Genomic DNA, 17853 nt, shown 5'->3' on the forward strand with positions numbered 1-17853 from the left:
AGGCATGCACCTTGAACTTAGCAAGGCTCTTGGGCGATGTACAGCAGGGACTGGAGACCTCTTTAGCGTGATGTACGAGAGCCGGCTATTGCTGAGCAGGATTTTCTGGCAACCAATCTAAATGATGAAAAAAGAATTTATTTATTACATGTAATAGAATAATTGTCTATAAGTTTTTTAATCAGTGAATCGCAGGGAACTAACGTTCACTTTACTATGATTTTTGCATTGTTTCCGAATGAGATTGTATGCGTGAACTATAACAGTGCTCCTACTAAACCCCAAGTCGGCGACTCGCGACTGAGAGTGCAACTCTGATAAATGTGCGGGAATTTAAAAAAAATTGCTTCCAACTTTAACACCCATTATTTAGATTAAAGCTTAGTAAATATATGATAAATTTTCCAAGAAAGGCCAATTAATGAGGAAAGGTGAATTTGTATCTGTTGATATCAAATGACACTCTTCGATTATTTTCTATTTGATTCGAGGAGGTATAGAGCTAAGGATCCATGGTTGCAGATGTATAAGGTAGCTTCTGGCCATAATTTAAAAAGGTTTAAATTGTATGATACTAACGAATGAGATTTACTATGGTCATATCACTGGGAAGTTGTTGAAAACCTGCTGGTGTGCTACATACCGATGGGTAATACAGGTCTGAGTAAATGTTCAACTGCTGTCAACATGGAATCCTCTTCCACCTCACAGCTGCAAAAGAACGTTTTTAATTATGTTAAGTGAAACCTTACATAATTTTTTACTGATTTTAAAAATGATATTGCTTTTCCCTAATACTAACTGGTAAGACTTGCATTTAAAATAATTTTGATCTATCCTGAAAAACTAAAGAAACGAAAAAGTTTAATAATAATTAATTATGAGTCTTATTTCAACAAGAGGCTAATCACACAACAATATTTAGCAGGAGTAAGATTAATAGTGATACATATTTGCTGTAAAATTATTATAATTTTTTTAACATGCATTACTTACCCAACAAATCTTCTTTTGGTGTTTTTTGGCTGTGCTCTTTTGAATTTTCCTTTTTTAATAGGTAGTCAACACTATTCTGCCATCAAGTTGACATTCAACGCAAAAAAACGTTGAATTGCTATCAGACGGAATCAACGCAAGAAACGCTGTTAAATCTGCAACAATTTGTTCATCGCATAATAGCGTGGACTATTAACCCTTTCGTAACTGACGGAATTTTTCGGTCCCAAACCACTAGGTACAAATAGCATTGACGACTGTAAATGTATCCGAGACATAAGAGAACATGATTTGGGCGTATTAACGAAGTTTGCCAGTAAATAAGTGATTTCTCTTCCCAATGAAAGAAAAGAAAATAAAATATCAGGAGAAACTTCAATATTCTCATGTTCCACACTCTTCACAATGAATTAAAATTATTAATATACGTTTGAAAATTACTTATTAAAGACAACACTTCAAAAGAATCCAGTTTCTCCAATCTTACACATGTACAATGAATTTCTCATTTAATTTTTGAATATTAAAAAAAATTAATTTTTCAATTTTTTTAATACCTATATAATTTTTTTAATATATAAATTTTTTAAAATTATTTATTCTATTAATCGATTCATGCATTGCCTCTGACTTCACACAAGTGTGCAAAATTTCAGATCAATTAGACTGATAAAAGTGTGTCAATTATCAGTTATAAGATTTGTAGGTGACAAAATTATTTTTTCAATTTTTTTAATATTGATTTTTTTTTTAATTTTAAAAATCATTTATTTTGACATTTGATTCATGCATTGTCTCCAACTTTACACATGTGTGCAAAATTTCAGATCGATAGGATAAGTAGAAGTGTATTAAATTTTGATTACAAGATTTGTAGCAGACAAACAGACAAGAAGTGAAGTTAAAATAATATGCATCTAAAAATTACTTTTTAAAGACAACACTTCCAAAGAATCCAGTATCTCCCATCTTACAGATGTACAATGAATTTCTTATCTAATTTTAAAAAATTTAAAAAATTAACTTTTCAATTTTTTTAATATATATAAATTTTTTTAATATATAAATTTTTGGCCAAAATTATTTATTCTGTTAATTGATTCATGCATTGCCTCTGACTTCACACAAATGTGCAAAATTCCAGATCAATTGGACAGGTAAAAGTGTGTCAAATATCAGTTATAAGATTTGGAGCTGACATAATTATTTTTTCAATTTTTCTAATTTTGAAATTTTTTTTTCAATTTTAAAAATAATTTATTTTGACATTCGATTCATGCATTGTCTCCAACTTTACACAAGTGTGCAAAATTTCAGATCGATAGGACGAGTAGCAGTGTATTAAGTTTCAATTACAAGATTTGTAGCAGACAGACAGACAGACAGACAGACAAACAAGAAGTGAAGTTAAAGAGAAGTGTTGTAAAATATGCGTTTAAAAATTACTTTTTAAAGACAACACTTCCAAAGAATCCAGTGTCTCCAATCTTACAAATGTACAATGAATTCTCATTTAATTTTCAAATTAAAAAATTAGTTTTTCAATTTTTTTTAATATATAAATTTTTTAATATATAATTTTTTCCAAAATTATTTATTCTATTAATTGATTCATGCATTGCCTCTGACTTCACACAAGTGTGCAAATTTTCAGATCAATCAGACAGGTAAAAGTGAGTCAAATATCAGTTATAAGATTTGTAGCTGACAAAATTATTTTTTCAATTTTTTTGATATTGAAAAAATTTTTTTTTAATTTTTGAAATCTTTTATTTTGACATTTGATTCATGCATTGTCTCCAACTTTACACAAGTGTGCAAAATTTCAGATCCATAGGAAAAGTAGAAGTGTATTAAATTTCAAGTTTCAGAGCGCTAGCTAGCGGGAAAGTTGGTGAAATATCGATTGCAAGATTTGATCATCACAGACACGAAAGCGAGCTAAGAAAAACGTGGTAATAATAATAAAATAGGCTTAGGCCGAGAGTTATTTACATCTTCGACCTTATATTGTCGTTGTGCAATGCAATATTCATTATTGTTATTTATTGTTATTATTATTATTATTATTATTATTACTATTATTATTATTACTATTATTATTATTATTAAAATGAATCTTATAATAATAATATTAAAAAATCATAATTATATTTAAAATTAGAATTATTACTGTTATTATTACCTTTTTCTATACTCGTGTTAATAGTTGAGCATTTCTATATTGATTTTGATTATAAATCATATTGCATTCAACAAAGTCACACGGAAAACATCTAAGTGGTTTCTAACCCATAAAATGCTTGTTATACGTTCAAGATGCGAAATGGCGATCCCAAATGAGTCTAACCCTCTGTCTCGATAACGTTGTTGTTGTTGAGCTCCAATGGGCTAAAAGGAGGGTGAAGGAAGGGCTATATCATTATCGCGCCGACAATCGCGTAGTACAAGAAAATATTTTTTCAAGCATCGTAGCATTCCATGCAAAATAGCTTTTAGTCATCAAAATAATTCAAAAACACTACCGAAGAATTTACATTAGGTTTGCTTTCTAATATAAGCAAATATTTCTGAAAGAATTTTAGAAATGGCTTGTATGGCAAAGGGTTCCAAAATATTGGAACGAATTGACGTTGTTTTTTCGACGTTTCGTTTGAGACTCACGAAACGGGATTTTCTGCTCTGAAACGGTAGCTCATTTGGATGCTGAACCTACGCATAAAATATTTTATGTTTATATTTTATATTATAGTAAATTATCATATAGAATTATATCAAATTAGTTACTTCACACTATAAAATGGTCGCTTTCGAGATTACAAAAGAGGTCAACACTACTGATTAAAGGTTTGTAGTCGCTCAAATATGTTCGTTTACAGCTGCACATGAGACTTAGCTTTGTGTGATCGCGCTGCAGTACATGTACGTTCATTGAATTTTGGTGTACGACATACATCTATATTACAGAATTTATTATGGCGCACGACGTCAATAGGTAAAAGAACGAACTTAATTCGCCGCAATCCAAATATTGGAATTTCTGTCTGTGGAGTCTCACGAACGTTTTGCAACTTACTGAATCGATATTTATTCAACAATCCTGATCATCCAGCCGTTCTTATTTATCGATTTGGCCAGTTTTTCAATGTACTCGCGAATTAATAAATAAATTTAATATAGCGCCTGTATAAATCACATATCAAATTATGTCCTATGTGAATGTTTAATTAAAGTTATTTCCAGTTGTACAGATCATAAATATTTGGAAGAATTGTTTTGTTTTGATTAAAAAAAGCGTATATGGAAACGAAGCAAATATATATCAACGGTATACGACAACAAATAGTATCAGTTAGAATAAAAATGAAATGTTTTCGTTATAGGAAAGAAAGCGGAAGATTATTCGGAAAATGCAAAATATACTAAAACTTGGGTATCGGGTAAAAAAATTAACTATTGTAATCCTAAATAAACAACCATACAGTGTTTACGCTCTCCTCTCGTCTTAAAGCTAACAATTGAATTATTTTTCGAATTTTTGTCCATATCAGCACCTGGATCTGGTACATCTCGACTCCAGCAAGTCAGTATTTAATCATAGAAAGAATATGAGTCGAGTTTACTGTTGTTGTCATTCATCATTCGAAATTGTGAGATAGATAGAAGGCGCACTTTGCCATAGGGGCTTGAATAATTTAGTTTCACGTATCGAGACAGCAAAAGTTATCATTTGTGGATATAATCAAACACATAAGCCGTTGATGATCGATCATATTCATTAGAATTGAATTTCCCGAAACTCGACCGCTCTGACCTTGGCTGACTGGTCGTAGCCAAACGAGCTTAGTTTCCTTTTGAAGGGAAACCCGGTTACAATTTCCTCTTGTGACGCTCTTTTACACACAGTAGTTCTTTTGAATTGATTTTCGATTTGCAAAATGCAAGGAAATGGCTGTAATTTAAGGTGTTGCATTATTTAATTTGTTGCCGGTCACAAAGCTTGTGTGACCTCCTTGTGATTGATTGCCCTATTTTTCGTCTAAATTCACAATTTTCAAGTCTGTGAAATTCGTCTCTGTTCCAAATAGGAATAACGGCACAACTTCAATTATGCTGAGCAATAAAATGAGAGGGTAATCTTGCTAGGGTGAAAATTTTATAACTTGCGACCCTGGCGATCATAGGTTGACATTTACAGAGTTGCTAAATTTTGGCTGAATCTTTTGAAATCCGAGCTGGCGGCCTGTCGCTCGTCCAACTCCAACGGGCAAAGATGAAAGATCCTCATCCAGCTCCAGCAGTGTTGCAATGGCTATTGTGGAGGGAGGAGGTGTGTGTACGTCGTTCCTCCATTGCAAGGTGAACCTCCCAGTCAAAGCTCCAAGGCTTCCCGCCTCACTCACGTTCCTGAGTTGATAGGGAGCCTGAAGTTCTGAAAATCCAGAGGAGAGCTGGAAAAGAGTGTTGAGTAATCAAAGTTTAGGATATTTTACGGTTCGAAATGCGATGTGGATGGAAAGTGTCGTTGAAGAGACAGGATTCCTCTCAACTGCTGTTGCTGCTGTTACTTCTGCCACTAATCCAAGTATTCGGTCAGTATTATATATTCTATTTTACTGCGTGCATCATTTCTAAATGCTTTAATTATTAAAAATTTCTATTTTTAATATTTTACTTAGAAGCGAAGTCAGCTTGCGGATACAGGTAACTGTTCTACTTCTCAAGTGAAGGTATAGGTAACTGTTCTACTTCTCTCGTTAAAGTTCTATTACCTAAACTGCTTAAAACAAATCTATAACCTTCTATTTGAATGTGAAGCTCATATTTTAGAATCCACAGTAAATACCAAATTTTATATTCACGGTTTATCGCCGCGACTTATGAGCTGTTACCTTTCTCAATTTGTTGGGCCAGAGCGCTACCTTTTTATGTAGAGGTTCGCAGAGTTTTCCTCTAGTCTATTGAACCACTCACCCGAAACGCTTACTTCAGATTATTACAAAATTAAAGTTCTAGCTTATTCGCGTGAGAATCACCTCCAAAATTCGTCCATTGTATTCAGTCGCTTCCGCTGCCTAAGCTTCAGCCTGCTAGCGTTCCTTTCACTTTTTACTGGCACTGCCTACATCTTCATTCGCCAGCACCGCGTAGCACTTCACTCTTTTATCGTAGGAAAAAAAACTCATTGTTTCACTGAGTTATGGCATTGCTGATAGAAAAAAGGTCAATTGTTAGAATATGACATTGTAGCAAATGATTTTTTAGTGGGAAGAATAATGCTGAATTTCCAAAATAGTAATCTTCAAGCGCCACAAAACTTGTCGATTTATCTAACTGCTGCTTTACAGATATAGAAGGTAATGGTGCTCTTAAGGTAATGCCGGAATCAGAAGGCAATTATTCTCTCCCTGCAAATATTTGGCAATGCGTTCGTTAAATTGCATAATTGCTGTGAATTTTTCAAAACGAAGGTCTTCAAATTATTCACGAATATTTTGAATTATTCTAAATTCGATTGACATACACACTTGACATCGATGTTGCTCTCACATAGAATTTAAGGTTTTTTCCTGTAAGTATTATTGTTCGACCCGTATTTGCTTGCAATAAATGGATATTTAAGTGATCATGACGTCTAATGCGGAAACAATGTTCAGCACCGTGCCCTGTGGCCTGCTTGGGGCTCCAGGCGGCCTGTGCTTCCTGATGTGCTGAGGCCTCGAGACCTCCGTGAGGCCTCTTGACCTCCGCTGAGGCCTCGTGACCTCCGTGAGGCCTCGTGACCTCTTCTGAGGCCTCGCGATCTCCTGTGAGGGCCTCGTGACCTCCTCTGAGGCCTCGTGACCTCCGCTGAGGCCTCGTGACCTCAGCTGAGGACTCTTGACCTCCGCTGAGGCCTCGTGACCTCTTCTGAGGCCTCGTGACCTCCTCTGAGGGCTCGTGACCTCCTCTGAGGGCTCGTGACCTCCTCTGAGGGCTCGTGACCTCCTCTGAGGGCTCGTCACCTCCTCTGAGGTCTCGAGACCTCCGCTGAGGCCTCTTTACTTCCGCTGAAAACTTGAACAGGCCGATGAGCTAATCTTCAGACATTGGTCATCGCGCGTCTCGCAAAGAACGTTCACGATTTCATTTATTGTTGACAACTTTGATGTTTTAATTCGGAAGTTATTCGCTGTTGCATTCACGACAGCGTTTGTTAAAATCAGCCATTTATTTGTTCCTTGCTCCAATCAGTTTATATTATTTTTGGTCGAGAAACACAAAATGTATTTATCGTATACGCCAGATTCGAGACCTAATTTATGCTATTATGCCTTAACTAGTTTTGTGCTCGGCAATAAGAATGTATTCCTATCGAGGCTTCAATGCACGTTCCTGTTCATCCTTATTTCTGCTAATTTTTAGGCAAAGTGAAGGCCTCTTTTACTTTGTTACGATGGGCGGCAAGAATTTTAATGGCCCCCATATATACTTGTTACAACTATTAGGTCATAACAGTGCGGTTAAGCCTAACGGTGCTCGGAACATATTGGTGAGCGCTGTTGACCTCGTGACCTGTTCTAGTATAACAACAGCAACACCACACAGTCAGTGATTCGTAGTTATATTTACACGTAATTTGCTTTATTGTGAGAATAAATGCGGATGCTGAGTCTGGCAGCAGCCTTTCTCGTCAAAACAGTTTGATAACTGCAGTGACGTTTGCCAGGCAGGGTGAGGCTTTTAAGGTTAAGACGCGGTGAGGCGTTTGCAAGGCGCGACGAGGCGCTTGCAAGGCGCGGCGAGGCGCTTGCAAGGCGCGGCGAGGCGTTTGCAAGGCGTGACGAGGCGTTTGCACGGCGCGGTAAGGCGTCTTCAAGGCGTGGCGAGGCGTTTGCATGGCGCAGCGAGGCGTTTGCATGGCGTGGCGAGGCGTTTGCATGGCGCAGCGAGGCGTTTGCACGGCGCGGCGATGCGTTTGCACGGCATGGCGAGGCGTTTGCATGGCGCAGCGAGGCGTTTGCAAGGCGCTGTATACGTCTGCATGGCGGGTGAGGCAGCTGCTGCAGCGCGCGAGGCTCGCGGCGCCAGATGAGACGCTCGTGGGCGTCGCTGAGCGGCGTGCTCCGCTGGGCGTGAACGTCGCGGAGAGCAGCTTCTTCGCTCCTGTTCTGCGGAATTAACTCAATTGCGCCAACTAATATGCTGTAGAACTATACTTATTATCCTTCCTTACCAGCAATATCTTTAAATGAAATAGTTCAGTGATTCAGAACAAAGATGTGAGTAAATATTGTCTTTCATAGAACGAAACTTCAATTATTCACCTAAGGTTTCGAGCCTCTTGTTGCATTGTTTGAAGACACATAATGTACATGAAGACCATATACATGAACTCGTCGAAGTATTTCACAGTTTGTTTATTTATACAGGGCGGGGCACAACCGATTGAGCAGTTTTGAGGCGAAATAAGAGAGTAATAGAGGTTCACGAAGCAGAAAGTTCATTTTCCTCGAGGTTGGCATAACCTAGCTACCATTTATAATACTTATGTTTTGAAAACAATATCAGGAAGATGGTGGCCGTTAGCTGCAACACACTGTTGAAGTCGTTCTCAGAAGTTTCCTACAGCACGTTCACACATATGGCGAGGTATGGCCATAACCTCTGCAATAATCCATCCCCTTAGCTGTGGTAGGGTGTGAGGGCAACTTCTGAACACCCTTTCTTTTAGATGTCCCCAAAGAAAGAAATCGCAAATGCTCAAATCAGGTGACCTCGTACGCCACTGTAAATCACTCCTCAGAGACACCAGACGTCCGGGAAACATGCGTTTCAAAACATTGAGTGACATTCGGGCTGTGTGAGCTGTAGCTTCATCCTGCTGGAACCGCACGTCTTCCAATGCTTCATTTTCAACAATGTTTTCCATCATGGGCTGCAAGAAATTTCGCAACATTGCCGCATAGCGTTCGGAATTCACTGTCACAGTTACTCCCTTCTCTGAAAACGACTCCAACAGTGTGTTGCAGCTAACGGCCACCATCTTCCGTGCAGATATAGTTTTTAAAGCATAAGTATTATAATGGTATTTTATGCTAACCTCGAGGAAAATAAACTTTTTTCTTTACGTACCTCCATTACCCTTTTATTTCGCCTCAAAACTGCTCAGTCGGTTATGCCCCACCCTTTACTTATTTATCAGAATCGCAACTGCTAAAATTTAAAAATTTTTATATGCATTCGTAGTCATTTTTATTTTGATTGAACACCTTGCTCCTACTTCTAAAACCGGTCACGTATGCTAAAAGAATCTGCACTTCTAATGAATTTGATTGACACGCGGCAATGCATAGACTGTCCAAACGTCAGCTGCTAACAGGCCCATGGCCCCACTTCCTCGTGCACTCTTCCAGCCAGAGTTGCCAGATGTTGGCAAGAAAAACGGCCAATTCCGCTCACAAAAAGGCCAAAATGGGCCAAAACGCAAAATTTATCACTCAATTTGTAATATTAAGCGTAACAATTAAATTTCCCGGAGTTATTATACATGGAAAAATATAAAAAAAATTAAAGGCACACATAGATTTCTACTGGTCACGCTTCACTACTGGTTCAAAAAGGCACTGGTCGTCAAATTTGGCCGGAAAAAAGTCCCATCTGGTAGCCGTGCCTCCAGCTCCATTTCCCTACGCGCAATCCACTGTCGCCCACTGCCGCAGCCTCGCGCCGTTTGCATCAGTTTCCACCCAGGGCCTTCCAGCGCTTCCGTGTTGACGTACATAAACGTTCAGGAATTTACTGCCTGTTGTTGTGACGTTATGGTACTTGAGTCTTTTTTCCTGGAAGATGCTATTGCCATTTGCTGACTTGATAATAACTGTGACATTATAGTACTCTGAAGTTTTTATCTTTGTTATCGATGTCAGGTGAACCATTTCTTTTATAGATTTTCCACTCACCCGAGAAATCCCCCGCGCTACTGTAGTATGTGTTGAGATTAGCATATAAATGTGCCCTTCATTCAAAAGTATTTCAGTCATCATTGTTATTATTTATACATGAGTTTATTGCATAGTCTTTAAATGCTTGTAACGAATCACTTTTCAAAAAACTGGTAATTTTTAATTACGGTTACAAATTCTATGACACATAATTGAATGCCAATCAACACTTAAACATTGATGCACCGAGAGAATAGGTCCGTCGCGAGTATGAGTCATATGTGGAGGGCGATCATACTTTAAAAAGTTTAATTGAATTTTACGTACCATATCTTAGTTTTTTTCTAAATTGAAGTGACATTTAGCTCCACTCATGGGATCGTTTTTATACCCAGGATCGTTTTTATTCTGGATCAGTTTTTGTTCAGCTGCCCATTACAGAAGGTTGCATTCCTTTGCATTATTGTGATAGGAAACTATATTCATGACCTTGAAGAATGATCTCATTTTCTATGATATTGTTGTATTCTTAGGCGCCAATTAAAGTAGTATAATATCTAGTGGAAGTTGATTGTGGCAGCATGTGTTCATTGCTGTCAAGTTTGACATACTCTACGATATGCTTCATTTTTTTTAATTCATAGAATACCTCTTCTTTAAACCTGGACTTCAATTGAATTATGAACGATCCTTTTATCCATACAATATGGACAATTTTTCCGGCGTCTTATTCTGTACTGAAAGATGAAAGAATTCCATTTTAAATGTTGGACATGCTGGACTGAACGCAGTGGACTTGACTGGGCTAAATAAGGCTTCTATCGCACCCACGCCCACGCGTAGAACATGAATCATTCCGATCAGTTGTCCGCTCCGTCCTGATGGTCGAATCTTCAATCGTTTTTGGGAGTTGAGTCAAGGTCGCCAATACTGAAAGCTCTGAATTATAATTCATTACATTGACCATACCATACGATAATTAAAATTATTAATCAGCCAGTTGCTTTTACTCAAAATTCATCTGGTATCTATTTTAGTGCCTGAAACACATGTTGCCCAATGATGTAATCGTATGCAAGCTGCTGAATAATGATTATATAGTTATTAAGCACTAATAATTAAAGGTAGCACGTTGCTTTCATTCGTTCATGTACGTTAGCTTCTCATCGAGTGCGTGGTATAAGCCTCTGGGCAGGTGAGCGAAATAAATCAACTTTTGTCCAGAAAATTATCTGCTTGATATGATCTTTTCCTTGATGCATTGGACCAGGAGTTGGTGCGTGGGGTAGAGTTCGCTGCCTGACATTTGGGACGTCTAGGTGGTGGTGCTGCAAGGTCAGCATCTTGCTCGACGCTCTCAGGGATGTGGTGCTACGTTGGTGGGGCTACGGTGCGTGATAGGGGCTGAGGTGCATTGATAGAGGATATGGTGCATTGATAATAGGATACGGTGCATTGATAGGGGCTGAGGTGCATTGATAGGGGCTGCGGTGCATTGAAAGGGGCTGAGGTGCATTGATAGAGGATACGGTGCATTGATAGGGGCTGCGATGCATTGATAGGGGCTGAGGTGCATTGATAAGGGCTGAGGTGCATTGATAAGGGCTGAGGTGCATGGATAGTGGTGCGGTGCACTGATAGGGGCTTGGGTGCATTGATAGGGGCTGCGGTGCATTGATAGGGGCTGAGGTGCATTGATAAGGGCTGAGGTGCATTGATAGGNCTGTGGTGCGTTGATTGAAGCTGTGGTGCGGTGATTGAAGCTGTGGTGCGGTGATTGAAGCTGTGGTACGGTGATTAAAGCTGCTAATCATCCACTCAAAGCTCATCAAAGCGCGTGTGAAAGGCCCTTAATTAAAGCTTGTATTTTCCATTGCCAGACCTTCCTCCTTTCGCTTCAAAATTCTGCGCAAGAAGCTACCGACTGGTGTCACGCTGGTTGCTAAGGCTTCGAAAGATTGCTAGGAGAAAGGGAGAACATTTCGTCTTAATTTCTATGAATAGTTGTTGCGGAGACTTTCTTCATTCGTATAGCGCTTAGTGGCACTAACAAATTTTCTGAATTAAGCTGCATATATTTTGAAGTGATTATTCTTTGCAGTTCTGAAACAAAATGAATTTTGGTTATAGATTCTTGCATGTGCCAATATAAATCCTAATCTGCACGAATCTAAACGACTAGGATTGGAGTGCGGTGAGTGCTGCATATGGCTGCAAATGATGTGCAATTTAAGAAATTCTAGGAAATAAAACCAATTTGTATCGGAAATATTTTTATTGGTATCCAGCCGAGGAAACTTTGAATTCAAAACTCAAGCTTGTGGTGCATTCTTGGTAAATAATTCTTATTTGGGTCTTAGAGGAGCGACTTCAACGCCGCGGAAATAGTGATCTCTGCTGACTCCTCAAGCTCTAGCGCGTGTTTTGGATTTGTATTGAAATTCATTGTTGAGCTTCGATTGGGTATGGAAAACTAAAGTATTCACTGCGAATTAAACTTGAGATGACATGTTCAAAGTTGAAGTTTTCATTATTAGTATTACAACTTCAAATTTAGATACGGTATATACTGAGATTTTTATTGATATTACTCATGTATATTGTCTGAATCATTTAATAAATTTTTGAAAGATAGTAAAATCGATCTCGTTAGCTCGTGCTCTGCATTACCAAGTAGCTGTGCGTCATGCATGCGTAGCATCTATCTGTAATTCCAGTCTGGTTGGTCAGCGACAGGACGAGCCTTCCCCGAATTAGGCGATCCTCGATCTTTCACTCCGACAATGGTGAAGCTCTCACGATCCGTTATTGTAGTGTTGCATTGTAAAGCTTTTGCCGTATTCAACAATTTCTAATGAAATATCATCATTTCGTGATTGAGGGTAAACTTAGCGACATTTTTTTTAGTTCATGTTTCTAGGTCGGTTTTGAAGTGACCCGTGGAAAATTTGTGGCATTCTTCAGTGTTGAATTTAATTTTTTCGGCTTCTAATTTTTTATCATTTTATATACGAATGTCAATAAATGCTTCAAATTGAAAGCAGCATTAAGATTATCAGGAATGTAATATATTTTGCCGAATACCTGCATACTTGTTCAACTCTTTATTCACCAACTAGTTTCCATTTGATTCCTGATCGAACAACATCTACAAATCGCTGGAATTGGAAGCGTAAGAGCTGCCAGGCTATAGAATCTGCTTTTGGCCTCCGCTCTTAAAGATTTCAATTGGCAGGAAGTTGCATGCGAATGCTTTTATGTCGAATTAAACTTGATATCCCACTATGCTTCAACCAGTTGGTATTTTACGTTTGTTCCTTGCCTTAATCGCATTTCGTTAAGGCTCTCAAAATTGTTCTGAAATAATTTTGTAATCTTAGTATTACAAAATATGTACTTACTTAAAATATTACCATAGATGAGAAATGAGAACTGTCTCGTATTACTTATTCACAAAAGCCGTCAAGTTTTTATTCTTTACATTAGACTTCTTTCATAATTTATTTGTACATGTGCAGCTCCTGAAGACGCCGTACACTTTTTATGCTGAGTTTTTCCCCTGCGACGCTGGTGACGAGATCAGCATCTTGGTTCTCACCGGTCGAATTTTCATTTAGTGATCATTTCCAAATTTATTTTCAACTTTCATCTATGTGTAATTGACGGAAATGCTTGTCAAATTGAACTATTACAAACTAATATCAAATTTTAAGCAAATTTGAATTTATTTTTTGACTAAGTACGTTAAAATTTATTCTTAGCTCACTTAATTTCGACCCTTATTCTTCATTTCAAATCATCATTCATGTGTACATCACTGAACGGTTACATTTGACCGTTATTTATATATAAAAAGGCGATGGTTAACGGACGCGCGCCATCGTATACTGCTGCAAGGCTGTCAGGCTGTTGTGTTTCCGGCGGTTTCCGTCTGTCTTAGCACGTAGCGGGAAGTTCATTTCAGGAATAGTTCACGTTCTCAAATAAATGTTTTTCTTTGAATTGCGCTACTTTTAATGAACTGTTACGGGAAATTAGTTACTTAAGAAGCTTTAATATCGTTTGCCTTGTTCGCCGACGTAAACCATAAAGTTGAAATGCTTCATTTTTATAACTGACATTCATCCGTCACCACTGAACTTCACTAACGATTCTATTGATATAGAACACATCCAAATATGAAAAAATATTCACGATTTTTTTATCACCCGCAACCTACGAGTTTTATTGTCTCAAACAAAAAATTATTTTCTGCACATTCGTTAACAGTGAAAATCGGTAAGCTTCATGTTCATTTACGGGCTTGTACCGCCGCTCGTGTGCAGCAAAACAAGGCGAGGTGAAACGTCATGCGTGCGGTGACTTGGATCAGCTGATCAACCTTGACGCGCGCTGGCTAAACCACTTTCCCCGAGTCTGCTGCAGCTGCTTTGGACGTTATCTTGCTCCTATGGCCGCCATGCAGCTGCTATTGTACGTTATCTTGCTCCTATGGCCGCCATGCAGCTGCTATTGTGCGTTATCTTGCTCCTATGGCCGCCATGCAGCTGCTATTGTACGTTATCTTGCTCCTATGGCCGCCATGCAGCTGCTATTGTACGTTATCTTGCTCCTATGGCCGCCATGCAGCTGCTATTGTACGTTATCTTATTGCTCCTATGGTGNCGTTGCCTTGCTCCGCTGGCTGCCGTGCAGCTGCTATTGTACGTTATCTTGTTCCGATGGCCACAGTACAGCTGCTATTGTACGTTGCCTTGCTCCGCTGGCTGCCGTGCAGCTGCTATTGTACGTTATCTTGCGTCTTGAAGAATTTATGCGTCTTCTTGCCAGGTCCTTCTCAGTTATTTATTTTCATTCATATTTGATATTTGGGATGCCTTGCCTGTAACTTCACTTAGCGTGCACGGTATTAGTTTTACTTATTTTATCATAGAGGCAAATTATTAGTGCAATGCTCGTATATTTGCTCCGAATAATTTGTACGGCAAGCGAAAGAAGTGAGCCATGTGGGTGACCTGCATGCATATGCTGGTCGTGTCGTGCTCGGCTGTCATGCCACCTTTAACCTGACCTCTCTTCCTCCCGCGGTCTTTTTTGTGCATCTGGCGCAATAGTTAAGAACTTTGCACTTTTGCATAAATTTTTATTGGATTTTCAACAGTTCTCCATGCAATTTTTTCACTTATTTCTGTCTTAGCACTTAAAAAATTGAGATTCAGACAACGATAGAATGGACCTGCATTAAGAAGAAAACAACATTGAACATTATTATCTTTCATGCATAATAAAGTGGCTCCCAGGAAATTGTGTTCATTCAGTTTAATCAGAACGGAGTTTTATTACAGCAATTACCCTAATGGAGATATAATCGCGTCATCGTTTTTTTCCGATCTACTTTCTCCACTCACAGTCGCTGGTTGTGGACAACCTTTGAGGTAGACAAATGGTACGTGCTTTGGAAGCAAGATTATACGTGCCTTGGAAACAGGACGACGTGCTTTAGAAACAAGACGTGCTTCAGGAATAAGACTAAGCGTTTTAGGAACACGACTACTTTTGCAATAAGACTACATGCATTTGGAATAAGACTAAGTGCTTTAGGAACACGACTTCATGCATTTGGAATAAGACTAAGTGCTTTAGGAACACGACTAGGTACTTGCTGTAGGAATAAGAGCGCGTAGCTTGGAAATACGCGTTAACATGTCTTAAAAAATTGACTTTCTGTGCCTTAAAGTGTTACTTGACAGGCTGAAAAATTTTTTCCCGTAAGCAGTTTGTTAACCGATCCAGCTCTACAAATGAGTTTGCTGATGTCGTCATTTTCATACTTCAAGGTCTTCACTTACATTGTCTGTTACGAAATTCTTTTGTGTCGAAAACGCGAGGCGTCAAAAATCAGTCCAGTCCCTCGTGCGTTACCCGCTTGCGACTGCGCATGAGGCGCCTGCTTGCTGGCGACGGCTTACGTTACATAGGCGCACAACGGCGCATGCATGACGCTTGCTGATGCGTGGCGCTGTGCGTGATGACGCTTGCAGAGCTCCGACGCAAGACGCGGGCGTTGTGCGTATCACGCACTGAATATTGGCCGCACGCGCCAATGTGAATGTGCGTAAAGGATGACGAGTTTTTTACTCATGCGTGTACGATAATTGGTATTATTATATCACAAGTATAGTATTTATTGAATAATTAGTTCATCTCCACTTCTCATTCAAAGGGTGTGCATTCCATTCCAATATAAAAGCTTAGGCTAGTCACTATCTATGAGGCCTGGGGCCATACTTTCAAAACTCGCCAAGTTAACGTAATTACTTATACGCTCTACATTCTTATCTATGATTGGTGGATTTTGCTTGAAAGGCCGTCAATGATTGGCGGATGAACTTACGATCTCTTAACTTTTTTTGAAAGTATAGGCTCAATCCATATAATAGGCCAGTGTATGAACCACATTATACATGAACCATTCTATATGGGCACCAGGGCGCCATACCAGCCCTAAGAAAGGTGAGACTTGCTTTCCGCCCCCTTTCAATAAAAGAGGTCACGCAGCGACCTCCCCCTCCCTCCCCTCAGGGGTCAACACTCCCCCCCCCTCTCCCCTCTTGCTTCTGAGCGGCCAAGCGGTGCAAGCATGCAACGAAAACCAAAATTTGACTGCTCTAAATTTTATGTGAATTTCATACTTCAGAAGCTCAGCGTTGAAGATATCATTCAAAAACAAATAACCGGAAAGGCAATTTGGTATATTTAATTGTCTGTTTTGATATTTTAATAAAATTGATTATGATATTGTCCTAAATTCATTATTATTAAGTAATTATTGTAATAAAAACACGAAAAAATGAGAAATTGCTTAAACTGGAATGCGACATTTATATAATACCTATATATCTGCATAAGTATAAAAAAAGTGTGTCGGTTGCTTTGTGTTTTGCAAGACTAGCATCGCAAATATATAGGGCTGTTCGGGCTGGTATTAACGACACTTATCGTGTTGCAATTTTGCCTGTACCTGAAATTTAATTCTTAATGGCAGAACATGAAAGTATTGGACCAAAACTTGAAATTTGTTTATGCAATTGGTAAGTGTGATTTATTTAAAATACGGTAAATAGTTTTCAATATTTTCAAACGCGAGAAAATTGAGTCATGTCTTCCTTGCAAAATTTCGGTTTCATGAGATTTTTATTTAATTTTAATGTATATAACTTCCAAATATGGTATTATTATAAGTATTTCAGAAATAACGGGATTAGGATTTCAGAAATGTAGGAATTATCAAGCTTTGGCAAGCAGGGCTAACATGCTAAGGTATCTAGTATTTAATTATTTATTTATTCATCTATACGTTCTTCAATTCAGTGATGCACTACAACAGCTACACAGCTATATATATTATTCGCGTAAGTCAAAGAACGGGATAATGATGTCTTGAAGGTTATCAAACATCAGTAAATCTTAAGTAAACAAGGAGGTTAGTCTGAGCAGTATTTTATGTTGCGCCAGAGTTTTTAATAAATGATAGAATAATTGGGAGAAGTATTGGCTCGGGGCCATGCGTGCCCTGAATAGGTTTAATAAGTTCTCTGACCTCTTAATTGTACTCTGCCTGCATACATGTAACTAAGACTGAGAACGTCATAGAAAATTAACAGTGAAAAGTATAATCAATGCCTATATTTTCCCTCTTATTTAAAGAAAAATTACTTGTTTTTGACTTGAACTTTTATGTAGGTTTCGGTGAAAACTATTGAGTAATATAAAACTTGATTAATCTATTTATGAAATAACTTTTTATATATTTTGACTCAGACATACTGTTAAACATCAATTGTTGTTGTTGTTTCAATACATATATATTATGCAAGGGTGCATTAGCTTGCGAAAGTTTGAATTAAAAATTAGAGCTGGCATCAGAAAAGAG

General features: G+C 38.3%; 1 protein-coding gene across 1 annotated transcript in view; it reads left to right on the top strand.

Annotated features, from left to right (window-relative positions):
- Nucleotides 1–5311: 5311 nt before the first annotated feature.
- Nucleotides 5312–17853, top strand: part of LOC108677405 (CUB and sushi domain-containing protein 1) — a 49937-nt gene continuing 37395 nt past the window's right edge. The window contains exon 1 of the mRNA XM_047882163.1: nt 5312–5588. Coding sequence (XP_047738119.1) covers nt 5498–5588 — 91 coding nt within the window. The 5' untranslated portion in view covers nt 5312–5497. The remainder of the gene's footprint in view (nt 5589–17853) is intronic.

This window comes from Hyalella azteca, unplaced genomic scaffold (genome assembly GCF_000764305.2).
Source record: "Hyalella azteca isolate HAZT.00-mixed unplaced genomic scaffold, Hazt_2.0.2 contig9815, whole genome shotgun sequence".
NCBI classification, from domain to species: Eukaryota; Metazoa; Arthropoda; class Malacostraca; order Amphipoda; family Hyalellidae; genus Hyalella; species Hyalella azteca.